This window comes from Fukomys damarensis, unplaced genomic scaffold (genome assembly GCF_012274545.1).
Source record: "Fukomys damarensis isolate Sample0158 unplaced genomic scaffold, DMR_v1.0_HiC HiC_scaffold_9, whole genome shotgun sequence".
NCBI classification, from domain to species: domain Eukaryota; kingdom Metazoa; phylum Chordata; class Mammalia; order Rodentia; family Bathyergidae; genus Fukomys; species Fukomys damarensis.
The window spans coordinates 27997410-28025033 of NW_022900921.1; the positions used below are offsets into that span (position 1 = coordinate 27997410).

A 27624-nucleotide genomic window follows, 5' to 3' on the forward strand; every position below is an offset into this window, starting at 1 on the left:
TAATTCTTTCTTTGCCTTCATGCTTATCGGCTTGTACTTGAAGACTGACTTAACTTCCCTGAATCTCATCTCACCTGTCTATATCAGAATCCTTATATGTGTATCTTTCTTTGCAGCTTGACATAGTAGAAAGTATGAGGCATAGCTTTAAATTAACCTAAATTTGAATCACAACTCTGTTTCTCATCTTGGGCAAGAAACGTCACCATTTTCAGCTTCAGTTTCTTCATATAACAATTTTCTCATAGATTGTTGTGAAGATTAAATTTAATAGAATGTAAAGTGCCTTTCACAGAGTAGGAACTCAGTAAACTTTCTTCCCCCCACCTTCTCAGAAGCTTTTGAGAGGATAAATTGGATAAAAATCTAATGTTTTTGAGTGCCTTCAATATGAAATGGCATTTGGCTATCTTTGATCTTTTTCCTGGGTTCTTGCAGAGCAAAAAACATGCCAACAAAGTGAAGAGATACCTAGCAATCCATGGAATGGAGACATTAAAGGGGGAAACGAAGAGGCTAGACTCAGATCAGGTAATACAGCTGCCATGCTGAGACCGCTCACTTTCTGATGAAGCCAGCAAGCAGGTTGGTGCGGTTAAAGAATCACACTGACTTGGCTACAAATCCCAGCCCTGTTATGTATTTTGGCCAGGTCTTATTATTTCTCTGAGCCTTAATTTCTTCCTCTATAAAAATGAGGATAACATCCTTTCAGGATTTTTTTCTAAAACAAAAAAAGTTTTATAAAAAGCACTGAACACAGAACCTGGCACATAGTAGAGACTCACTAAACGGAACTATTATTATATATTACCATCCAGTGGTTTGGTGGATCAGGGCAAGAAGCTGCTCAAGAGAAAGCAGAAGGAAGCCAGGCTGCATACTTTCTTGAGAGTGGTGAAAAAGAACTGAGTTCAGCACTTGAATGTTTTGGATAAATTAGTAAAACCAATGCCTGCAATGATTGAGAAGTAATTGCGTTTATTTTTTGGCTCAGAATTACTATGAGGATTATACTGAAACAATCCCTAGTGCCTCAGGAGTTCCATAATATTTTTTTTGTGGGAGGCTGTGGACTTCATGGAAAAGAAGTCAGTACACCAGGCTCTACAATTTACTGAGTGTCTTTGGGCAAGTTATGCAGCCTCTCTGAACTTTACTCATAAAGTGGAAATAATTCCTGCCTCTTACAATACTCTGATCTAGGTGTGGTAGTGTCCACCTGTAATCCCAGCACTTGGGAGGCTGAGGCAAAAGACTTACCATAAGTTTGAGGCCAGCCTAGGCTACATAGTGAGTTCAAGGCCAGCCTGAATTACATAGCAAGACACTGTCTTTTAAAAAAGAAAAGAAAAATACAAACAAACAAACAACAAGATACTATGAGGCAAAATTCCAGTTCCTTGTAGATGTTTAATAAAATAAGAGTTTACTGCCTTTTATTATAGGAGGCAGTGGTTAGATGGACAGAGCTCGTTTGTCCTTGGAATTCACTGGATTCATCCCATTTGCCTTTCTTGTTATTTAGAATTCAGGAAGGCAAGATCAACTCTGTGACCTTGAACAAGTCACTTTCTCTAATTGTACTTTAGTTCCGTCAACTCCTGTCAGGGTAACTGAGTAGTTCAAATGAGATCACAGTACTCACCACCAACAAAGAATCACTGAGGAGATTCCGCCACCTGCCTTGCAAGCACAGCGACCCGAGTTCGATCCCTGGTACCAACACAAAAAGAATAACTGAGCCAAAAATATTAATAGTACCAACGTTGAGAAATGGAGAATGAATACCCTGTTAAGATACCATTTTTTTCAGAAAAATTGGCAGTTCTTGACAGAGGCTTGAGCCAGGGATTTAGCTCAGTGTGCCTACTCTCACAAGCACAAGGTCCTGAGTTTGATCCTCGGTACCAAACAAAAAAAAAGGCTTGAAATCATTTTCTGTCCTAACCATAATCAGGAAATAAAACCCAGTGATGTTCAAAGAACCCTGGGCATCTATTGTATGCCAGACTTCAGCAGTGTATATAAGGTTAGGAAACGAGGAGGAGGCAAACAGCCCATGCCCAAATGTTGTACTTGAGTTCTCAGAAATGTCTCCTAAGCTATGACACTGTCAGTTTAGGGCAGCAATGGTGAACCTTTTAGAGTTTTCAGTGATACAAACACCCTGCTATGGCACACATGCCATTGGTTTGCCACTACTGGTTTAGAGTAGCCAGAAGTATAGTAAAGGACTATTTAGTGCTCTGGGATTACAGAGGAAAAGCAACATTTATTTCTCTTAGAATGCGTACATAAAGGGGCTTAATAACTGTTTGCTAAATGATTTTTTTGAGTAAAAATCTCCCAGATAAAGAGCTAATATTTAAACTGGGCCTTTTGAAGTCCAACAAATAATACCAGGCAGGAAAAGAGGAACATTATAGACAGTAAGAATAGTCCAAACAAAGCAGGGAAGCAACAGAAAACAAAGTTGGGAACAATGAGTTGAGCCTGGGACAAAGTAGCTGGAGAAGAATCCAGTAAGGTAGGTTGGGAGTTAATATGTGAAGGGGATCTTAAATGCCCAGTATCTTATGGGCAGTGGGGAACCATTGAAGATTGACTGGCTGAGTAGTGGCATGATCAGACCTATGTTCTTTCTCCCAACCAGAAGAGCAGCAGAAGCAAAGACAAGAACCAGTGCTGCCCCATCTGTAACATGACCTTTTCCTCCCCTGTTGTGGCCCAGTCGCATTACCTGGGGAAGACCCACGCAAAGAACTTAAAGCTGAAGCAGCAATCCACTAAGGTGGAAGGTACTGGTTTTCCTGAGTAGTGCTTTGTTGGTACCCCTCCTGTCCTCTGGGCACCGTTGACAGGTGCTCCCAGAAATGTTCATTGGGGCCACGGACGTGGAGAGGTTGGACTGCTTTTGAGAGCCCTTGAAAATATCAAAATAGATCTGCTTCATTGGAATACAGCCTTAGAGTTTTGCTCATCTGACCTCCCTTTCTTTGATTGTATCAGTTTTTCTCAGTAGAAGCTTCTTAGCCTAAGCTTTTGTCCTGACCAATAATTATAATTCAGAAGGGCCAAAAGTCTTACAGGCCATGCACACATAGATTTTTTTTTTCTCTCCTACCATCCACCTGCTTTCATTACTGTATGTTCCAAGTTAAAAGCTAGATCTTTGTCCTTTTCCATGTGCTCAAGTTATACCCTGCTCACTTTAATCCTCAAAAGCTGCCTGTTCCCTCAAGACAGGGACTTGCCTTTCAAAGCAGAATACTTCAGTGCTGACACTACTGCCCACAAAGCTGTCTGCACCTGCCATGGATTCATTCCCAGTGCAGTGACTTCTAAAATAGCCTCCTTTATCTTGTCACCACTGGGTCTTTGCCCTCACTTTCATCTCATTAACTCCTGACTTGCTAGGGTTTTTAACCTCTGCTAACTGTTATTAGTTAAGAGTGGGAGTTCTTTGATCTTTATTTCATTTTCTGCTTGGTAAATTTTGCTTCTCTACTTTGAACCAAGAAGTAGACCACACTAATATAGTATTTATTATTCTTTTTTGTTTTATTGTATTATGAAAACAACACAAAGATGTTTTGTAAGACTTTGATGATAGGGTGAAAAATCACTTATAATTACATTCTCTTGTCATGTCTATTTCTAGTTATTCATGATATTAACAATAAAATATGGACTTTGAAGATATACAAGCCCAGGTTTGAATCCTGGCTCTGCTGTTTACCATTTGTATGACTTATTTGTGTTTGAATTTTCTCACCTGTAAAATGTTAATGCTGTTTACTTCATAGATTATGAGGATAAAATAATGTACATTAAAAAGGTAGTACACAATAGATACTCATAAATGACAGCCTCTCCTATTATTATTATTGTCACCATTAAGATAGCCAGTGAGGCTGAGCATGGCAGAACATGCTGGTAAATCCCAGTACTCTGAGAGACTCTGGGCGATTTGGTGAGTGAGCACAACCCTGACTCAAAAAATAAGCAACAAACAACACAGCACCTGCCTGGTATGCACAAGGTCCTCAGTTCGATCCCCACTACCAAAAAAAAAAAAAAAAGTCAGCAAAAAGGGTGGAGATTGTAGCTCACTAAGAAAGCCCAGGGTTCAATTCCCAGTACAACCCCCCCCCAATAAAAGATCCAATGAGTAGAATTCCCTCATAAAATACCATAGCTGATTGGACATCCAGCGCCTGGAGCATGCTGTTGGCCTTGCCATTGGTTGATTCATCAGTAATTTATGAATGCTGATTGTTTTTGCTTAAAGTTAATGTTCATACCAATATGGTACCACAGTGTTTAAACATAAGGCCAAGGAAAAGTAGCTTAAGAACTGATTTTTTTTTCTTTTTTTTTTTTTTTTTTTTATTGTTTTTTTTTTTTTTTTTTTTTTTTTTTTTTTGTACCAGGGATCAAACTCAGGTTCTTGCACTTGCGAGGCAGGCAGCAGAACCACTGAGCTAAATCCCCGTCCCTAAGAATTGAATTTTAATTAAGTCATGGACCTATCTTTCCACAAATGGGAAAATTCTCTGGATGCCTGATTCCAAAACTTGCATACTAAGGATGTTATTTTCCATATTCACTTTCAACCTTTGTAACATGAACATTTGTTTTTATGTAGTTGTAATCATAGTGCATGAGTCATTTGTATTCTTGTACTTTCCATTTAATTTTTACTTGAAGCGTATTTCCATGTTATTACACATTTATAACTCTAATCCTGAAATTAAACATTTTTCTAATATAAAAGTAATATAAATATATTGTAGGAAATATGAAAAATACAGAGAAATGGAAAAAAATTATCATAATTTATCATTCCATGATAACTACCATTAACATTTTGGAGTACTATTTCTCCTATAATCTTTTGTTGTTTGTATGTATGTATATCTGTTTGTATATATTTGTTTTATGTGTATGTAGATAAATTGTATGTATATGTACTTATAAACACAATGTTAACTTTTTTATAAAAATGACACACACTCATTGTAAATAATTCTAGAACAAACAATGCAAATGATGCCAAAAAGAAAGTAACCCAAATTCTACCACCAAGAGAAACACTGTTAATATATGGGTGACATTTCAAAATGCCAGTATATATCTATATACTGGTGTCTTTTAACAGTGATATGACCATATTATAATTTCTTTTTCTATTTTATCACTTAATGTAACATTTGTATTTCCCTATGTTACTAAAAACTTTTGTAAGCATTTTAAGTGACGATATTATACTCCATTTAACAATTGCTCTCATGATGAACATTTACCCTACCCCACTATTCTTGGTGTTATAAATGACACCAACAGTGGACATCCCTATGCAATTCTCTTTCCATATTTCAGGTTATTTCCCAAGACTCCATACCTTTCACTGGTTTGGGATGTCCACTAAGCAGTTTTTCCAGCTTTTCTTAACCATTCACCTCTGATGCTCCTCCAGGCAGGTGCTGTGTCGCTTGGTGTCTTTCAGACAGTGATTTTTCTGTCTTTTTGTTGTTATTGTTATTTTGCAGTGCTAGGATTGAACCCAGGGCCCGGCGCATACTAGGCTAGCACTCTTCCACTGACCTACATTCCCTAGCCTTATCTTTATCTCTCAGTGACCATTAATATCTCTTTTCTGATTTCAAAGAAATTATATTCATCGTAGAAAAATACTGAAAAATACTTTTTAGTCTCTATGCTTTTGATCTTTTTTCCATGCAGTTATGTATATGTTTTTGTTGTTTTTTAAAGTTGAGATAAGAAAAAGATTGTTTTTTAACTTGCTTTTTTTTTTTTTTTTTTTTTTTTTTGCACGGGTTCACCTCTTCTGTGTAGCCCAGGCTGGTCTCGAACTCCCAGCGATCCTCCTGCCTCAGCCTCCCGAGTGCTGGGATTACAGGCGTGCTAACTTGCTTTTTTATTCAACAACACAAACAATATTTTCTCATGAAATATTCTATATTTGCTTTACTTTTTCAGTGACATATTGAAACAAAGTTAATAGCCAGAGAAATTGAGATTTCCTATGTTGGAAAACTGTTGTGGAAAAAACTAGCAAACTCTTCTGGCTAAAAATCCTCAATACATCCCAGCTGAAGTAGGATAGGGATGGAAGGGCATCTGAGTCATCTTCTGTCTGTGAGTGCTGCTGAGCCCCACTGCTCCTCTGTTACTGGTGGGGATTCTGAACTCCACATTTTTCTAGCAGTGGTTGCTAATTTAACACCATCCTAGCCACATGGACTTGTTACTGAGTCATAGCATCCACTTTTTAAGGTGGATGCACAGCTTGCAGTTTACATCAGGACCCCTGTGGACCCACAGGAGGCTCACATATATGCCCTCACCACGCTCTGATTAACTGAACATTGAGCAGAGTCAGGGATGTTCTCTGAGGATGAAAACTTCTTGCCATATTCTGGAGGCTTGGTAAAGAAATTATGAGCTTTAGGGCCACACAGACCTGGGTTCACTCACTAGTTAAGTGATCTTTAAAGTCATTTTACCTTTATGAGCCTCAGTTTTTATTTGTAATGTAGCAGAATGATACAGCCTTCATTGGGGTACTCTGAGTAGTAAAGGAAAAAATATATATCTAAAATGTGTAACTAGGGCCAGGAATTTAGCTCAGTGGTTCCACCACCTGCCTCGCAAGCAGAAGGTCCTGAGTTCGATCCCTGGTATCAAAAAAATATATATATATGCAACTAAATGTTAACCTCTTAGCCAGTTGTGGTGGCTCATGCCTGTAATCATATCCTAGGGAAGCTGAGGCAGGAGGATTGCCATGAGTTCAAGGCCAGACTGAGCCATACAGTGAGTTTAAGTCCAGCCTGAACTACATAGTGAGACCCTGTCCCCAAAATAAACAAATGTATATATGTATGTTATCCTCTTCTCTCCTTCACTCAGCTTAGAGTGTAATGAAGCCTAGAAGACATTGGTAGAATGCTGCCTGGCCCTGTATAAGTGTAGAACCTCAATGTCTACACCAGTGCATTGGTGCTACCTAGGTCTGTAATTGGGATGCTTTGAGGATAGGAATTAAATACCCAGACTTCTTATCCCACTTATTCCTGTGAAATTCCAGGAAGTCGTGGGATAAAAAGACTACACATGTGCATCTCTATTCCATTTCAGTTTGGCAAGTTGGTGGCAGAAGTTCCAAACCTCTTGAGAGTGAAAAAGGAAATCAGGAATTTGTGCCGAGAGTAGTTAGAGCTGCTGAGATAATTCATTGTTCTTTGGGCTCCTCCATATCTTCCAGTTTTCCAATTAGAGAAGGTGTTTAATTCACACAGGCAGTGCCACATCTGCAGGTGTGATTAACTAGTGATACTGCCTTTCTTTTTCTTCAGTGTACTGGAAAGCCTGGCACCTTCTGGGTTTTTTCATTGTTTTTGTTTGAACTCTCCCAGTACAGCCCTGTCAAAATGTCTTACAAGTCCTTTCATTGTGTCCTCCACCTTAGCCTTGCACCAGAATAGAGAGATGATAGACCCAGACAAGTTCTGCAGCCTCTGTCATGCAACTTTCAACGATCCTGTTATGGCTCAACAACATTATGTGGGCAAGAAACACAGAAAGCAGGAGACCAAGCTCAAACTCATGGCACACTACGGACGACTAGCAGACCCTGCTGTCACTGACTTATCAGGTGAGAGGGCCTAGCTTAGATCCAGAGCTGGATCAGAGCTTGATCACTGGGATTCCAGGATCTAGCCAAATCTTTGCTTCTACTCTTTAGGTCTTCTAAAGGAGAGTTTGAAAACTCACATGCCTGCAGAAGTGAAGCAGGACACTTTTTCTTTAATGCTCTTAATGTTGCTAAGAACCAAACCCATACCTTCACACTTGCTAGGCAAGCACTCTACCGCTGAGCTAAATCCCCAGCCCTGCCTTTCTGAGGCAGGAAGTAAGTTTGTTTGTTTGTTTGTTCATTTTGGTACCAGGGATCGAACTCAGGCCCTTGTGCTTGTGAGGCAGGTGCCAGAACCACTGAGCTAAATCCCTAGCCCTTGTTTGTTTTTATTGTTACCAGGCAAGAAATTTAAATGGGAGCCAAGAAGGAAGATGGTCAGTTAAAGAATGCATGCTGCTCCTAGCCAACTCTAGACTGCTGTTACCAAATATTTCAATTTTTGAAAAGATCATTGAGAGCCAGATTTATACAAGATTTATTTCATCAGTGCTGGGGCTCAAGCCTAATACCTCACTTGCTAGGGAAGCACTCTGTCATTGAACTATGTCCCCATTCTAATTTCTCCAATTTTTAAATGTGCAACTAAATTTTTTTAACTTTTGAGCCAGACATGGTGTTTTATACCTATAATCCTGCCACTTGAGAGACTGAGGCAGGAACATCGTAAGTTCACAGCCAGTCTGGGCTACATACCAAGTTTAAAGCTAGCCTGGAATATATAATAGAAAGACCCTATCTCAAAACAACAACAGCAAAAAACCCAAGCATGCTAGTCCCTGCCAGTAATCCTAGCACTCCAAGACAGTGAGTCAGAATGATCACAAGTTCAAGCCCAGCCTGAGCAATTTAGCAACTTAGCAAGACACTAACTCAAAAAAATGAAAAAGAGTTGGAGATGTAGCACAGTGCAAAGGCTCTGGGTTCAATCCCCGGTACCCCCCCCAAAAAGCGTTTTTAAGTACTGTATGAGTAAAACCGTGTCCTTGGGCCAAGGGCCATCAGTTTATAACCTCTGCTTTAAACTCCTTAAGTGTTGTCCATATTTCTTATGTGAAAACCTCAACCTCTACCTCTTCCCTCAGCAGCTGGGACTTATCTGTATCCCTGGGATAGTGTGGTAAAGAAGAGACATTTCTGGCTCAGAGAATATTGGTTATATCCTTGACCTTGAGATGTTAGTCAACATCGCAGGAGTAGGCATTCACAAACAATTAGGGGCCCTAACTTCTCACAGCCTATAGTAAATGTATCTGTGTGTAAGCTAGGGGAAGGTTATTTTCTCATTCAGTCAGTAAATATTTATTGAATGGCTACTGTATTCCCTCATTGGAGTATAGTAGTGACCAAGACTGACACAGTCTATGTCTTATGGAGCTAGAGGAGCAGGAGGGCTTTCTCGGGAGATAAGACACATATTAAGAAGAACAAATAGATGCTGGGAGGTAAAAATATAAATGGAAAAATAGGAGATAGAGCACTCTCAAGGCATGTGTGTAGCCTGAAGTTCTTTAGCAGCCAATGGAGGTGCAACCATGTGGTTGACACTTGAGATCCCCTCAGCATCCAGGTGTGGAACAACTTGGCCTCAGGGAGTCTGCTGCTAAGAGTCATCTGTGCTCTTCCCATAATCATAAAGGGATGATCAACCAGATACCATAGATGTTCCAGACCACATATGGGCAAAGGGAGATCATACTTCTCTACTCCAAACACCAAAGCCAACTATACACACAGTAAGGCCACCTAGACCATACTCACATAGATGAGACAGGTACAAAGCAGTGATCAGGGAGCATAGGGAAAAAGACTATGGGGCAGATCCTTTAGCAGGGTGCCAATGTCAGGGAAGACCCTGCTATATAGACCTTTTCCAGACTGGAAAGGGATAACTGTTTCTTCATGTAGGCAGGGATCACTTCCATATGCTAAGGATTCTGGAAACTCAAGCACCAAGCTGCTCAGAACCCACTTCATAATGCTATCCCCAATTTTTTTTTTTTTTTTTTTTTTTTTTTTTTTTGGCCTTGGTAGGAACAGAATTATATCCAGCTAGCTTGACCAAGGATTTCCTTGCAGCAGACCTTTCCTGCCTCACTCCAGCACTAGCCCCTCCTTCACTCCTCCCCTCAACCGACCACCCCCATCATTCCCTCATCTGTTATCCACTAGCAACTCAAGCATTACAGTGTTTGTACTGCTTACTTTAACTTGTGTCCATTCTGTTTTTTATCTAAAACCAAAGCGTCCTTCCAGTATCTGCCATTCTGTTTTTCTAAGGCTAAATGACCCATACTAAGTATAGCTCTGTTTGTTTGTTTTTGTTTTATTTGCTTAAGGCATCTGAGTACAGATCATCCAAGATCTTTAAGGAAAAACCTAAGCAGGATGATGATATGGTTAAGAGTTTGATTTTCATCACCCCTAAGTAGCGAAGATCTGGGACCCACTGATCTTCCATTTCTCTTACCCAATATCATGTGCATTGTCAGATTTTTTTTTTTTGAGACAGGGTCTCACTATGTAGTTGAGACTGACCTGGAACTCACTATATAGCCCAGGCTGGTCTCAAACTTACAGTGATCCACCTGCTCCCAATTGCTGGGATTATAGGTGTGAGCCACCATTCCTGGCCAGAGATACTTTTTTGTTCGAACACATGGGATAGATGACTGTTTACACTGGTGACCAGGTCTGCCAAACCCAGAAAATGGTATACGTGGTAAGTGGTGCCTCCTACACTTCAATAGATGGTCCATACATAGCACACACTAGTGGAAGTGTGTCTGGAAGTGAGTCGGTAAAAGCTGTGCAGATTCTGGTTACAGACCCAGGTCTAACAGGATGCTACAGCTCATTAGCCTCATTACTGGTACATAATAACCAGGTGCTACCTTCAATTGAAGAAGTAGGTAGTGCCAACACTTTGGCAGTTCTGCAAAACTTTACAGATAGACTGCAGGCAAAGAAGAAAAGGATAAGGAAACTGAGGAAAAGAGGAAGAAAATATTGAAGACACAGATCTGAATGACTGGGAACCAGACCACCCTGGCCCTTTAACCCACACAGTTTATGGTTTTAGGAGTATCATAATGCATATTCTTCAGTTTGACCAAAGCATGCCACCTTGCATCTGATCCCCAACTGGCTCTTGCTCATTTGAGTGAGAGCAAATCTCCCTGTATTCCTATTCATAGACAGGTTTCTTCCAAAGTTATATTCTAAGTTTAGCCCTGTGGGGTTCCTCCATAGGGATATAAACTGAAAGATAGCTATATTTATCTAAAAGTTCTTGATAAAGGGAACAGAAAAGATAAGGATCTGCATAAAGACTCATGATTTGAGTTATCTGATGAGACCTTTTATAATAAATGATGTTTGTACATCCAGCCTAGATTCACCTGGAACAGAAGGACCACTGTCTTAGTTACTTTTCTTGTTGCTCAGACGAAATTCCTCATACCCAAAGTTAAAGGAGGAAAGGTTTATTTCAGCTCACAATTTGTAGAGGTTTTAGTCCCGTAGTTGACTGGCTCCAAGGCAGGGTGGCATGGCAGAGAGGTGTCACAGAGGAGAAATAGTCTATGGCAGGCAAGCAGAAGATAGCAAAGCAGAAAGGAGCAGCAGGGAAACATCAGAAGAAGCAGCAGCAGCCTTCTTTCTGTCCCTTTATATTCCATCCAGCCTACTTACCCTTTGAGCAGTGCCACCTATACCCGGAGTGGCACACCCGTAGGCCCCATGTGTGCATGAGATTTGGGGTTGACATCTAGATAGATACAAGCCATAACAGCCACTATATGTATTATACAATGATAAAGAACATGAAGCCTGGAACTAGGGATATATCTCAGTGACAGAGACACTTTCCTATAATGTACATAGTCCTGGGTTCAGTCCTCTGTGCCACAAAAAAAAAAGGAAACCAAGCAAAAACTGAAGATTTGGTATGCTACTTCCTAGGCCGAATTCATAAAAAAACAAAAGGAATCAAGACATTTCTGAGGAAGAAAGGAAATTTCTTTGAAAGCAAAAGAAAAAAAAAAAGGCACTGTGGATTATGCCTATAATTCTAGCTACTCATGAGGCTGAGGCAGGTGGACTGTGAGTTCATGGCCAATTTAGTGAAAACATGTCTCAAAATAAAAAGGACTTGGAATGTAGTTTAGTGAGAGAACACCTGGACTCAATTCCTAGTACCACCAAAAGACAAAAGACCAAAAAGAAAAAAAGAAAATTGGCCCTCCTGTGAATATAACTGCCAATTTAGAAGCTCACAGCACTTGCAGCAGCATCTCAGTTCTGATGATGCTTAGCAAAATAAGAAGCTAAGGAAGCAAATAAGGGAAGAGATTTTCTGGCTCAGGTCAATGACCAGGCTAACCTCCAAAATTTATCCATTTGGAAATAGCCAGCAAAATTGGGGAAGAGGGATGAAGGGACACAAGATTCGCTACATTTTCCCACAGAGGAGCAGTTCGACAGGGCTAAACCAGCTACTCCGAATGGGTTGTATCAGCCAGAACTATCCCAGTCCCTCAGCTGCCATGGAAAACTAGTCTTCTTTGGAGCATGCACCAGAAACTTACAACCTGCATCTGTAACCACAAGAGAGCATGGTCCCCACCCACAGCAGTTTGATAGCCCATGACATGCACAGAGCCAAATGCATCTGAAATACAACTCTTCAGCATCTGTTAATTTGGAGACTTTTTAGATGTTTGCAGTGTGAAAGCCTTCCCAAAATGAAAAGGACAAACTAGACCAACAGTGGCTTTTCAATGGGCAAGAGGAAAACAGCCTGCTGACCTGTGATCTCTGCAACAAAGGCTTTAGCAACATTGCTTCCTCAGGAAGCCGTGTGATGGTCCATTTAGACCAAAAGACTTACTCTTGCATTGGTTGCCCCAAATCCTTTACCCTCTTTGATTTGTTAAAAGATATGTGGGGCTGGGGATTTAGCTCAGTGGTCTGCCTTGCAAGCACAAGGACCTGAGTTCGATCCCCGGTGCCAAAAAAAAAAAAAGATCATGTGGCCATCCATATTGATAGTGACTGCTTCACCTGCCTATTAGATAAAAAAGCCTAAAACCAAAACCATACCAGAACCATAACAAGCCTTTATTATGGGGAGGATCTGCCAGGCAGTCTCTGAACAAAAGAGAGAAAAGTAACATGGCAGCACAGGGAGTTTCTTTTTTAGTAGTGGGGTGGGGTTAGCCTAAACTGGGGTGGAGTTGAGTGAGGTAGTATTAAGAGATTGGAGGAGCCTGTGACATCACTAGCTGTTAGGAGGTAGCAAGTGTTAGGTTACTCTTTTGGTGGGAGAAGTGGCATGATAGGAAGAAGCAGCTTGTCCTTTGTTGGGAGAAGCTATATTTTAACATGGAGGCTGCTATTCTATGTGTCAGCCATCTTTTTTTTTGGGGGGGTGTTATTTGAGACAGAGTGTCACTATATAGTTGAGACTGACCTAGAACTCACTGTGTAGCCCAGGCTGGTCTCGAACTCACAGCGATCCTCCTGCCTCAGCCTCCCAAGTGCTGGGATTACAGGAGTGCACCACCATGCCCGGCTATGTCTCAGCCATTTTAAGGCAAGGGAAATCTAACACCGCCCAACTTACAAGAAACATTTCCCAGATTTTGTCCCAGTGAACAATATAGGCAATTTCTACTCAGAAAAGATGTACCAGTTCAGAATATGACAAGGCCTTCAATCACCCCAATGAACTGTGACTCCATATGCTCCGGCATTCAGACTGTAAAGACATCCTGTGTTCTCCCTGTGGGAAGCAATTTAAGCAGAAAAGACAAACTGGAAACATGGGCAAAGAATGCATAATCCTGAGGAGGAGATCAAGATAGCCAACCACATCAGTAGCTCCAAGATATCCAAAATTGACATCACATCCATGCCTTATGAGGATTTCACATTCCAATGCCACCCGTGCATGGGCTTCTAGGAACAAGTCATGCTGGCAAATCACTTATCAAAGAGGCATCCAGACATAAAAGATAAAACAGGTGTCAGGGTTAACTTGACCTGTAAATTCAACCATAGTTATTTTTGTCAGTATTATGATACAATTTGTAAAAGTGCCAGCAAGCTTAAAGCCTATATTCTGAGGAACCACTTAGCAGCCAATTTCCTATCAGAAACTTTATTCTCTTGGTCCTGGAGAATCAGACTCCATGCTTAGTACTACAGCTACAAGTACCATAGCTACCCTTCCTGGCTATTGCCAGAGCCCCACAATGTAACGACTTATAAATATCCTAGTGTCCAACCCAGAAAGACTTGGTAAGTGGAGAATATTCAACTTTTTCAAAGGTCCATTTCAGTTTTTATAATTTATGTTTGGCCCTGTTGGGTTCTTTTTTGTCTGAACCAGCAAGATTTCTCTACTGTTCTTAGTTATTCCTATAACTGCATGAAATGTGCATTTTATACCAGTTGGGATTTGACGGGGGGCATGGACTTTGTTTTTGTGATTCTGGGGATAGAGCCTAGGACCTTGAATATGCTGGACAAGTACTCTACCACTGAGCCATAATCCTAGTCCTGTTCTAGTAATTTCAAGTTTTGAAATCCACAGGGTAGGGGGGTGGACACCAGGGATTTAGCTCAGTGGTGCCACCACCTGCCTCACAAGTACAAGGTCTTGAGTTCAATTCATGACCAAAAATATAAGTACAAGGTCTTGAGTTCAATTCATGGTACCAAAAATAATAAATAAATAAATAAATAAATAAATAAATAAATAAATAAATAAATAAAATGCACAGGGGAAAATATTATGAAAGGACCTCTTTTTCCTTTCCAAGTATCTTTTCTTCTTCCTCAGCCCTTAAATGGAATAAAGACTCTAAAATTGATGTTTGCATTACCCAGAAATGCAGATCAGCACTGCTTTAAGGTCAGAAATTCTGCATAGTCATTCCAAGGGAATAGATTTGAGGAGGACATGTATTTGAAGAGATGGCACATTTGTATTCAAAGACCAACTTGGGAAGCATATAGCTAGCATTTATCTAAAGGCCCATTGCCACTAGACTTCTCAGTGCAATACGAATATGTTAGAATAAGTTGGGTATAAATTTCAAATTTTTTATTATTTGATTTGTATCCATAGTAATAGATATTTCATCATGTAGAATTCTTGTTATTCTGGAAAAAGTTATTTTAGCTCAGAATTTTCCTTTTTTAAAAAAAATATATCTAGGGCTAGAAAGCATTTCATAGATGCTAAAACTCACCCCTGGGTGACAATGTTGGATCTATCTAGTTATTTAAATATGAAAGTTTATCATACATTTATTAAGTATTAATAGCCTGTGCTACTCAGCAGATATAAAACTAAAAAATTTTTAACAAAAATAAATAAATTGGGCTGGGGATTTTGCTCAGTGGTTCTGCCGCCTGCCTTGCAAATGCAAGGACCCAAGTTCAATCACCAATAACAAATAAATAGATAGATAGGGCCTGGGATTTAGCTCAGTGTCACTGCCCCTGCTTTGCAAGTGCAAGGTCCTAAATTCAATCCCCAATACCAAATAAATAAATAAATCTAGGACCAGGGATTTAGTTTAGTGGTGCTGCGCCCGCCTCACAAGGCAAAAGGTCCTGAGTTTGATCCTTGGTACCACAAATAATAATATTAATATAATTAAAAATCTAGATAGAGGAACATGGGTATTCGTGTCTTCTTTACCGGGGATCAACCTCCAGTCCTTGCACTTGCGAGGCAGGCGGTGGAACCACTGAGCTAAATCCTGGTTCTCTGTGTCTTCTTTTGATGTTAATATATATATATACATATATATATATATGTATATATATATATATATATACATATATATATATAAAGTGTGATCAACAAATATAGTGACTGCTTAAATTTTTTAAAATGTATTACTGTAAAAGGCATGTTCCTATTAATCCCCCTTAAAATACTCGCCTTTGCTTCAAACACAGTATCCATCATTCTTGCCATTTTCTGAAGCAGTTCTACCAATCCTCTTTTATGAAAGTCTTTAGTTATACTGTTGTGGCTGCCTTGATGACCTGCATCCATTCAAAATGTTTGCATTCATGGTCATTTTAACTTTGGGGAAGAGCCCAAAGTCATACAATGCCAGATCTAGTGAATAAAGTAAGTGGATGAGGACACACCATAATATTTATTTGACAGAAATTACCATAAGTATTTGACCAACACTGAGTAATCAAAAAATATAGTGTGGCCAGGTATTTAGCTCAGCAGTTCCACCACCTGCCTTGCAAGTGCAAGGACCCAAGTTCGATCCCCGGTACCAAAATATATATATAGTGAATGTCTAATTTTTTTAACATGTTACACTAAAAGATAGATTGTCATTAATCCCCCTCAAAATACCCTCTCTCAGCCAGGCATGGCAGTGCATGCCTATAATCCCAGCACTAAGGAGGCTGATGCAGGAGGTTCACAAGTTCAAACCCAGCCCAAGCAACTTGGTAACTTAGCAAGAACCTCAAAATAAAAAATAAAAATAGGCTGGGGATGTAGCTCAGTGTAGTTCATTCCCCAGCACCACAATAACAAACAAACAAATCCTGTAATCCCAACTCTGGAGAAGCTGAGACAAGAGGATTGCAAGTTCCAGGCCAGCCTGGTTACACAGTGAGACTCTGCCGTTGCTGATCTCCTGTTTCTTCTACCCATATACATAGGACAGGTTTTTCAGAATCTTACTAAATTCACTCTTAACTAATACTCACTAGACATTATACATAAAACAGCTATTATCCATGTTTTTATGGAGCTTAGAGCTAGTACAAAAGACAGATATGGAGCAAATAATTGCAAGTGAGATTGGCATTAGAAAAGGAGAAAAATGTAAGACTGTGCATATAAAACAAGGGGAGATAAGATGAGGGAGCATCAGTAGGGTGTGGTGATGCACTCCTGGAATCTCAGCACTTAGGAGGCTGAGGCAGGAGGATTGCTGAGAGTTTAAGGCCAGCCTGAGCCACATAGTGAAAACCTGTCTTAAAAAAAAAAGATGGAGGAGCATCAAGGAAAGCCTCTTAGAGGGCAGTGGGGATAGTGTGGGAGATGAGCAGGTATCCAGTAGTGGCATTATGGATCTGGAAAGATTTAGATCTTTATCCTGAGAGTATTGGGAAGCCACTGAAAATTTAAGCATCAGAAGTAGATCACTCTGGTTACAATGTAGAGAATGGATTAGATAGAGTAGGGTGGAAGGGTGATGGAGAGAGACTAGCTGTAAGGATATAGTAGAAGTTCATACAGGAGAAGGCAAGAACTTGGAATAAAGTAGTGGTGGAGATGTTGGACAAAAAGAAATAGATGGAGACAAAGCTTGAACATGCTGGGACACACCTGTAATCCCAGCTGCCTGGGAGCTGAAGCAAGAGGGTATTATGGTGGAAGTCACCCTGGGAACTCAGTGAAACACTGTCTCAAAATGGACTAATGAAGGGTCAGAGATTTAGCTCAATGGTGCTAGGCCTGTCTCGCAAGCTCAAGGTCCTGAATTTGATCCCCAGTACCACAAAAAAATGGACTAATGAATAAAAAGAGCTGGGGAAGTAGCTAGGCCCTCCCTGGGTTCAATTAACAGTGCTTGGGGGGGGGAAGTAGGTGAATTCAAGAGGTATATAGATGATACAGTTGTGAAGATTTGGCCATCAGAATGGGAGAATAAGTCAAGGATGGTGCCCAGTTTTACTCTTAAGCAATTAGATTACCATTTTATCATTTTGGTTTTTTGAAAGTTTTGTTTGTTGTGGTTGTTGTTTGCAGTACTTGGGCTTGAATTTAGAGCCTTATGTATGTTAGGCAAGTAATCTACCATTGAGCTACATCTCCACCCTTTTCTTTAAATTTTATTTTGAGCCAAATGTGGTGTTGCACACCTGTAATCCCAGCACTTGGGAGTCTGAGGCTAGCTGGATGAGGCCAGCCTGGGCTATGTAGTGAGTTCAAGGACAGCCTACATTACAAAGTGAGACCCTGTCTCAAAAACAAACAAACAAACAAACAAAAAATTTGAAGGGAGGGCAGGGACAAGGGGTAAAAATGAGAACCAAGACCTGTCATGTAAAGGTACAAGATCCCAATAATGAATGTAACTGTACTGTATACCTAAAATGTACCAATAAACTCAATTAAAAAAAAACCCACAAAATTTATTTTGAGGCTAGGTCTTGCTAAATTGCCTGGGCTAGCATCACACTTTTGTTATCCTCCTGCCTCAACCTCTGAAGAAGCTGGGGTTACAATCACATGCTGTCACCCCTGGCATGTGAGTGTCCTTTGACATTACCAAACTCTACGCTTTAAAATAACTTAGATCACTGTGGTTCCTTCCTATGATCCCAGATACTCAGGAGCCTAAGGCAGAAAGATTGCAGGTCAAGGCCAGCCTGGGCAACTGAGACCTCCTCTCAAAATAAAAAGGCTGGAAATGTACCTCAGTGATAAAGCACCCCTGGGTTCAATTCCTAATATCATAAAAATAAAGTAATAGTTTAGATCACAGGCATCTAAACTTTTTGCTTGCCTGGGCTGCACTGAGTGAAGAGGAATTGTCTTCTGCCACATATAAAATATATAGTTAATGTATATAAATAATAAAACTTCCTTTATTTTTTAATATTTTTATTATAACTTTAAAATAAAAGCCATTTTTTAATAATTAAATAAAAAACATATTTGCTTAATAACAATAAGCACCTGTCTTCACAAGCACACATACGTGTAAGTAGGTTTGTTTGTTCACAGGTATTAGGGATTAAATTCATGGTCTATGCACTGACCTATATGCCCAGCCCTTTTTATGTTTTTCACTGTGAGACAAGGTCTCACTAAGTCACTAAATTGCCCAAGCAAGGCTTGAACTTCCAATCCTCCTGCCTCGGCTTTCCAGAGTACTAAAAGTATAGGCCTACACCACCTGGCCTGGCTTAAAATACAGTAATGTTAGTAATCACTGCATTTTATTTACTGCACAAGCACATGTAGCATATGATGCACTCAGGTTTCCATCGAACTGGCTCTGTAGTGGCACAGGAGGTAGTTAGCACTGCACTGCGGTCTCCCCTACACAACATTCCATTGTCATTGTTACCTACAGAATTTACACTCAAGCACTGAGCACTCATGTCATGAAAAACATTATTAAACATATGATAATATTAAAAGTTTATTATCTTGTGGGACTGTCTTACTAGTTTTTTTTGGGGGGGTTGGTTTTTTGAGACAGGGTCTTACTGTATATTCTAGGCTGGCCTTGAACACACAGAGATCTTCTTGCCTCAGCCTTCCATGGGATTATAGGTGTGTGTCACCAAGCCTGGCAGAGGCTACATTACTAGTTATTCAGGACTACGTACAACCCATGAGTCATGCCTAGTTTAGATAGTAAATTTTGTTGTGTGTGTAATTTACCACAGTTTTGAAAAGTGGACTGGCCTGGGAGTGAAGCTCAGTGTTAGAGACCTTGCCTGGCATGAATCAGGCCTAGGGTTCCCTCCCCCAGCTCCACAAAAAAAATGAATAAATACAATAAAATAAAATCACAATGCTCAAGAGACTAAGGCAAGAGGATCACAAGTTCAAGGCCAGCCTGAGCAACTTACTGAAACCCTGTCTCAAAATAAAAACAGGCCTGGGGATGTAGCTTAGTGCTGGATCACTTGCCTAACACGGTGAAGCCATGAGTTCAGTCCCCAGTAACACACACACACACAGACTCATAATATAGTAAAAAATGAAAGAAAAAAGTTGACCCCTCCAGAGTGCCAATATTAAACAGTGAAATAAAATAGGTGATAACAAAAGAGGCTAAGAAGGAACAATCAGATGAGAAAATTCAAAAGTGTGGCTCACTGAAAGCCAAGGGTTAGAAATTTGAAAAAGGGAGCAATTACCAGTTCTGTCATGCAGTTTAAAGTCAACTATAAAGAGGCCTAATAAGCCTTCATTTTGTCCATTAGATTAAGATGTGTGGAAGCATCTCAGTTGATTACAAAATGATTAAGAGGCAAGGAGATGGAGAAGCAAATACAGACAGCTTTTTCCAGAGGCACAACAGTAGCTGGGCATGATAGAGCACACCTGTAATCCCAGCACTGCCGAGGCTAACTCAGGAGGATCACCTGAGCCAACCTGGACTACACCATGAGACCCTGCCTCAAAAAAAAGAAAAATAGGGCCAGGGATTTAGCTCATTGGGGCTGCCACCTGCCTTGCAAGCACAAGGTCCTGAATTCTATCCCCAGTACCAACAAAACAAACAAACAAACAAACAAACGAAAAGAAAAATAGCCAGGCCTGGTGGCACATGCCTGTAATCCCAGTACTTGGGAGGGTAAGGCAGGAGGATGGCCACAAGTTCAAGTCCACCTTGGACTACATAGGAGACATTGTCTCAAAAAACAAAACAAAACAAGAAAGGAAGAGAGAGCTGGGGATTTAGCTCAGTGGTTCTGCCACCTGCCTTGTAAGCATAAGATCCCAAGTTCGATACCCAGTACAAAAAAAAGAAAAAACTGTAAAAGAAAGGAAGAAAGAACAAAGGTAACACAAGAAGAGGAAGTGGAATGAAACAAAGACTTCTTCCATTAACTTCAGATAACTGACATTCTGCTTTTCTAAATAAGCCAGATATTTTTAAATAAGCAGGTGGAAATTCACTAGTATAGACAGTGGACAAATTTTTTTGAACTAATAAACTTTGCAGTCACCCAAAATGATCAATCTATCTTACAGGTAATTGTATGGTATGCTAACATCTTGTGTAGAAGGAAAAATAGAGGCTTTACAGTCCAACCAGAGAATAAAGCCTAGCTCTAATCCCAGGTAAAACACTAAACCTCTCAGTTTGTTTCCTGCTCTGAAAAATGGACATACCACCTCACCTACAAGATATACAAATCCAAGGACATAAATATCCAAAGACTTGACATGGGCCTTTATACTTAAGTAGATAGGAAGAGTGGGCTCTTAGATATTGGACTGTGCTTTATTTTCCTCATCTGCATTGTAACAGTTATTGTCAGGCACTGTGGCACACACTTTTAATCCCAGATACTTAGGAAACCAAAGTAGAAAGAGCTTAAGTTTGGGCTAGTCTGGGCAACGTGTCTCAAAATCTCAGAACATACTTTTTTTAGTACTGGGAATTGCACTTATGGCCTTCTCACTGAGTTATTCCCAAGCCCTTTTTTTATTTTTTATTTGAGACAGGCTCTTGCTAAGTCACTAAATTGCCCAGGTGTACATAGTTCAGTGGTAGAATACTTGCCTGTCCATGTGTAGCCTGGGTTTGATCCCTAGTACTGGGTTTTGTACAGGCACCACTGACTCCCAAACCAGTGGTGGTTGTCAGGCCCACACCAGCCCAGATCCAATTCCTGACCTCAGGAAAAGAATTTTTCTGGTAGTCTATTATGATATCTTTTCCCTGATAGTGTTTGTCTTAATTACTTTTCTTGCTGAGACAAAATATCTGCACCTAAAGTTAAAGGAGAAAAGGCTTATTTGGCTCACAGTTTGTAGAGGCTTCAGTCCATAATTGGCTGGCATTCAGGGCAGGGGGCACCACAGAGAAGAAACAGTTCATGGCAGGCATAAGACAGCAAAGCAAGTGATAACAAACTACAGGTAATTAGTAGCAAGCCACTTTGTGTCCCTTACACTGTTTCCAGGCTATCCATCATTAGGGCAGATAGCACTCACACTCTTAATCCTAGCTCCCTTAATCTTAGCGTTGCACCATGAATCAATCACATACTCTAGATTCTAACCACTTCTGAAAAAGCCATGCCTATAACCTTATGAGGCGGGACACCCCCTATAACCTTATGGGGGACACCTATACATAAGCCATAACAGTGTTCTACCACCATTCTGACCTTAGATTTCTACAAAGGACCTTGAATTTTGATTGCAATAGTTTTCCTATTGTAATAGTTGAATGTGTCTTCCAGGAAATACCTAAATATATAAAAGAAACACATGTAGCTGGGAACATTGACTAACTCAATAACTGCAGCTGCAATAGAAGACGGTTTAAAAGATATTCTCTGGGGCTGGGGATTTAGCTCAGTGATTCCGCCACCTGCCTCACAAGCACAAGGTCCCTGGTACATAAATAAATAAAAGATATTCTCTGCCTTTCCATGATTCACAGAGCCCATAAAGTGAAATAATAGTACTGATAAAAGCTCACGTTTGTTGAACACTTACTATGCGTGGAACTTTAAATCATTATAATAAACAAGAGATTGATACTAATATAAACCTTGTTTTATAGGTCAGGGACCTCAGCAGAGCACCACTTTACACATAAGAAAAACATCTCACTGGGCATGGTGCTGTACACCTGCAGTCCCATCACTTGGGAGGCTGAGGCAGGAGTATCACCATGAGTTTGAGGTCAGCCTGGACTACATAGTAAGTTCAAGTCCAGCCTGAGCTACATAGCAAGACCCTGTCTCAAAAGACCAAAAGAAGAAAAAGAACACATATCAGAGAGGTTATGTAACTGGCCTGTTGTCTCACAGTCACAACACCAGGTCACAAATGGTATACCTAAGGGCCAGGGATTTAGCTCATTGGATCTGGCACCTGCCTCACAAGCTCAAGGACCCAAGTTTGATCCTCAGTACTGGGGAAAAAAAACAAGGTATACCTAAGATTTGCACCTAGGTAATCTTACTCCAAAGCTGTGACTTTAGGGTGGCACATGTTCAAAAATTATCAAACCAAAAGGGTTTTTCAAGTATGTGTACAGCTGCCTGTCTTTACACAGCTAGCACCTGGATGCTAGAATAAGTATAGCCTTGTAATCAGCCAGGCCTCAGTTTGCCACTTACTAGCTCTATGCTCTTAGGTATTAGACTGTGCTTTATTTTCCTCATCTGTATTGTAACAGTTATTGTCACTGTGGCACACACTTTTTTTTTTTTTTTTTTTTTTTTGGTTTTTGAGACAGGGTCTTGCTATGTAGCTCAGGCTGGACTTGAACTTACTGTGTAGTCCAGGCTGACCTCAAACTCACGGTGATACTCCTGCCTCAGCCTCCCAAGTGATGGGACTGCAGGTGTGCGCCACTACGCCTGGCCTGTGGCACACACTTTTAATCCCAGATACTTAGGAAACCAAAGTAGAAAGACCTTAACTTTGGGCTAGCCTGGGCAACTTGTCTCAAAATCTCAGAACGTACCTTTTTTAGTATTGGGAATTGAACCTACAGCTTTCTCACTCAGTTATTCCCAAGCCCTTTTTTTATTTTTTATTTGAGACAGACTCTTGCTAAGTCACTAAATTGCCCAGGCTGAACTCAAACCTGCAGTTCTCCTAACCTCAGCCTTCTAGACTGCTGAGATTACAGGTATGTGCCCCTATATCTGGCTTCAAAATAAAGAATTTTTTTAAATAAAAATTAAAAAATAAAGAGTTTTATGGCTGGGGATTTAGTCCAGTGGTGCCACTGCCTACCTTGCAAATGCAAGGACCCAAGTTTAATCTTCGGTACCAAAAAAAATTGTTTTTTTAAAAAGGGCTGCAGATGTGACTCAGTGGTGGAGCGCTGGCCTAGTGTGCTTGAGGCCCTCGGGTTCCATCCCACTCCTGCAAAAGAAATAAAATTTATGATTTTCGAAGGATTATTATGAGGAGGAAGCAAAATTATATGAAATATAAGGCCTATGTACATTTGGTAAATAGTACTGTAGTAGTTTTCATTATGTTGTATTATGATTATAAGTTGGAGTCTGATTGGTTTGTAGTTAGGAAGAGCTTAAGGATCAGAGAAGGGAAGGGATTTAACCAGATCACATAAAGACGGAGCCAGCAGTCCAGTCTCCTATCTTGGCTCCTGACACACTGGTAGCCATACGGAGAAAAGCCACTGTGTCACAGGAGCAGCAGTCCTGGTAGTGAAACACAGTGTCTGTGAACCCCAAGGTAAAAAGACAAATTAATGTAAGGGGAAAAAATGAGAATCAAGACTTGTCATGTAGAGGTACAAGATCCCAACAATGAATGTAACTGTACTGTATCCCTAAACTGTACCAATAAACTCAATTAAAGCTGAAAAAAAAAAGAAATTAATTTTCATAACGGGCACACTCATTAATTACTGTTATTGCAAGCCCGAGGAGAGTAGCACTTTCCCAGCAATCTCTCAGTGAAGGCTGTCCTTAATGAAGCCATTTAGCACTCTCAAGGTAGGAAAGACAGTTACACTAAATGTCACCTCTTTGTTCTGTCATTTTATTTACCCAGCAGACAATCCAGTTGAGCTCTTTGCTAGGACTGGGGACACAGGAGAATGAGGAGGTCCCCAAACCCAATGAACACATAAGCATAGTCTGTGCCTCTTGAGCATTGACACCTCTGGGATTCTCATCAAGGCCACTCAGCCGGTTCCACCTCAGTCCTAATAAGAGCACTGGCACACTCTGTACAAAGCAGCAGTCCCCTGCTTCCTTCCAATTCAATAACCACGTATCTTGATTTTGATGTGTTTCAGCCGGGAAGGGCTACCCCTGCAAGACGTGTAAGATAGTCCTGAACTCCATAGAACAGTACCAGGCTCACATCAGTGGCTTCAAACACAAGAACCAGTGAGTAACCATTCTTTGAAATTCAAGGATCTCCAGCGGGAGCTCAGGGCTTCAGAATCAGAACAAAGCCCAATAGTCTCTGGCCTAAAGGAAACCCTGGTAGCCTTTTCTCTGTCAACAGACGATCAGTCAGTTAAAAGGAAAGTGTTTCCTCTATAATTTTAAAATTGTCTTCTCCCTAAATTTTTCTCCCATCAGCTTCCCAAAGCCTTTGGATTGCCTGGGCTGAGTGTTTTAGAAGTGAAGAATAGATGATTTTCTTTGTTGTCCTCTAAGAGTACTTGGATAGGGCCAGAGATTTAATTCAGTGGTTCCGCCGCCTGCCTTACAAGCATAAGGACTGAGTTCAATCCCTGGTACCAAAAAAAAAAAGAGTACTTGGATGTCCTTGCTAGCACCAGTGTGACTAAGGAAGCAGGAATCTGTACACTCACCCAACCCCACTGGCCTGAAGTCCCAAGTCTTCACTGCATCATCTCTGTAGCAGAGCCCCCTCTACAAGTTATTACCAAACACCAGCATCTTTGAGCAATTACTTACTGACCACCTTCTGAGTAGTGGCCAAGACAGACCCAAACACTGCCCTTATGACCTTACATTCTGATGGGAGAAAGCAAGCTAATAACAGTTGTGATAAGGCTGGAGATTTAGCTCAGTGGCACTGCGCCTGCCTCACAAGCACAAAGTCCTGAGTTTGATCCCCAGTACCAAAATAAATGAATGAATGAATGAATGAATGTTATAATAAATGTGTTGAAAAGAAATAGTAAACATAAAGTGATAATAATCTTAAAATCGCCAGGTGTAGGCCAGGGGGTTAGCTCAGTGGTTTTGCTGCCTGCCTCACAAACTCAAGGACCCGAGTTTAAGCCTTGGTACCAAAAAAAATTGCTAGGTATGGTGGCACAGGTCTTATCACTCAGGAGGCAAAGGTGGGAGGATTACTGTGAGTTCAAGACCAGCTTGGGCTACATATTAAGTTCAAGGCCAGCCTGAGATACATAGTAAGACCCTGTTTCAAAAAAACAAAAATTAATTAATTAATCTTGAAAGTGCCTGATGTTCATTGAGCCTGTCCTGTTGTAATGTGCCAAGTAAATTCTCTCAAGTTATCCTCACGACAACTGACTGGAAGGGATTGTTGCTCATTTTACAGATGTAGGCAACCAGCATTCAAAGTGATACTCTGAGAGAGGGCTTGATTCAGACTAAAGCCCATCTAGCTCACATTGTACTCCTCCCAGGATATCACACTGAGAAGGAGCTTGTGTCACCCACATGATAGGAAGAAGATCTGGCCCAAGCAGAAGGGCCATGTGGCTCTTGCCTCAGAAAGAGAGTTGAAAATACAGAATGATGGAATAAAAAATATCTTTGGTCCTCTTTACTCTTCCTGGAGTCTCCTATTCTTTGCTGGAGTAAATCTGCCTCCTTATCTGTGGATAATTGGAGAACTGGGACTTATTTAGCTGAAGAGGAGATAAGCCCCAGCATACCTGCCTTGCAGTCTGGCTAGTGGCAATTTCAGTAGACAACATGGAGCCACCAGAGACCTGCCCTACTTGAAACTACTAGTGCTGTTTATTGTTCTCTTCCTATACTTCTTAGCTGTGTAACCTTGGGCAAGTCAATAAACCTCCTGAGCCTCTACTTATTCTATAAGATTAAATTTACAATTTGTTGAATAAATCAATAGTTTGATATCATTAACAACTTCTCACCCACAGCTCTAAATTGGAGCATCCCCCTTTTACAACCAACTCAACATTACAACCAATAACTCAACATTATCCCATAGTGGCATAGTTAGTTGGAGTTAGACCAAGGATTCATATCCATCTGATTCTAAACCTCGTTCATTTTGCCTTATCACTATCAAATAGAACTGATTAACCTGACCTTACAGGCTGTGTGAGGTTTAGAGATCATATGTGTGAAGTGCTAGTGCTAATAAGTTTACTACAGGTAAACTTTGATTTATTCAACAAACATTTATTCAGTATCTGTTACATACCAAGCCCTGTTTTAGGCACCCTGGGGCTATAGTAGGAACCAAAACCAATGTTATCCCTGATCCTTTGGATCTTACCTCTAGAGACGGAAGCTGACACTAAACAAATCCATAAAAAAGTGAAACAGTATCAGGTGACCGGTCGTGGTGACTCACGCCTGTAATCCCAGCACTCGGGAGGCTGAGGCAGGAGGATTGTTGTGAGTTTGAGACCAGCCTGGGCTACAAAGTGAGTTCCAGGTCAGTCTCATTACATAGTGAGACCTCATCTCAAAAAACAAACAAATGAAACAGTATCAGGTGGTGCTAGATGCCCAGAAGGGATTGAAGCATAAAAGGAGAGCCAGTTGGTTTTTTTTACTGGTTTGGTTTGGTTTGGTTTTTGTTTTGTGTTTTGTCCAGTACTGGGGATTGCACCCAGGGCCTTCATACTGAGCTGGATGCCCAGCATTTTTTTTTTTTTTTTTGAGACAGAGTCTCACTAAGACATTAAGTTGCCCAGGCTGGGGTTGAACAATCCTCCTGCCTCAGCCTTCCAGAGTGCTGGGATGCAGGTGTGTACCACTGTACCAGTCTGAAGAGCCACTTTTGACTGAATGTTGGAGGAAGGATGGTACAGAATGAGTCTCGTAAATTAGGTAGCATCCAGGTCCTTTAGGGCCCTGTAGGCAGAGTAAATGGTTTGGTATAGCGGAAAGATATGGTCTGTAATCCTGAACCTACTACTTAAAAACTTACTTTGGGCCAGCCATTTAAACTTTCTGAACTTTAATTTCCTTGTATGTAAAATGGGGATGCTGTTCCTTAGCAGGCAGAATTGCCATGAGGATGGAATGCGTTAATGGAAGCAAAGCACCAGTGTCATGCCTAGCAGTGGGCCTCAGTAAAGAAATGCCGTCCTACTTATTGTTCCAAGGTACTAGAAAAACTATACTACCATGAGAACAGGTTATTTGGCACACCTTCACAAGTGTGCCGTTCACTGACCCAGTGCTTTTGTTTCTTCTCAAATTACAGATCACCAAAAACAACAGTATCACCCTTGGGCCAGATTCCAGTACAGAATCAACTCATTCAAAAAGACTCAAGCATCTTGGAAGACTAAAAATGTGTCTGTCCAACAGCTCGTGTTGGACCAACCATGAGCCAGCTTCCTGTGACTATTGTCAGCCCCTGGCTCCCTCTTCCTCCCTTCTTACACCAGGAGAAGATGTAGCCCTAAGCCACTGATTGGCCCAGGCAAATC

At 40.7% G+C, this 27624-nt stretch overlaps 1 protein-coding gene and 1 pseudogene across 4 annotated transcripts in view; both read left to right on the top strand.

Annotated features, from left to right (window-relative positions):
• The window catches only part of Znf346 (zinc finger protein 346), a 39672-nt gene extending 12048 nt beyond the window's left edge, over window positions 1–27624 (top strand). Inside the window, exons 3-8 of one of the 4 annotated variants that reach the window (XR_004516419.1) lie at window positions 439–531; window positions 2657–2801; window positions 7499–7684; window positions 24274–24367; window positions 27187–27294; window positions 27396–27472. Coding sequence is in view for 3 of the 4 variants with exons in the window: in XM_033761658.1 (XP_033617549.1) it covers window positions 439–531; window positions 2657–2801; window positions 7499–7684; window positions 24274–24367; window positions 27390–27483 (612 nt within the window). In the remaining variant the exon portion in view is untranslated. Of the gene's footprint in view, window positions 1–438; window positions 532–2656; window positions 2802–7498; window positions 7685–24273; window positions 24368–27186; window positions 27295–27389 lie in introns of all 4 variants that reach the window. The other 3 variants (XM_033761658.1, XM_033761659.1, XM_033761660.1) reach the window with 3 other exon arrangements.
• LOC117285388 lies at window positions 10395–14193 on the top strand (annotated as a pseudogene).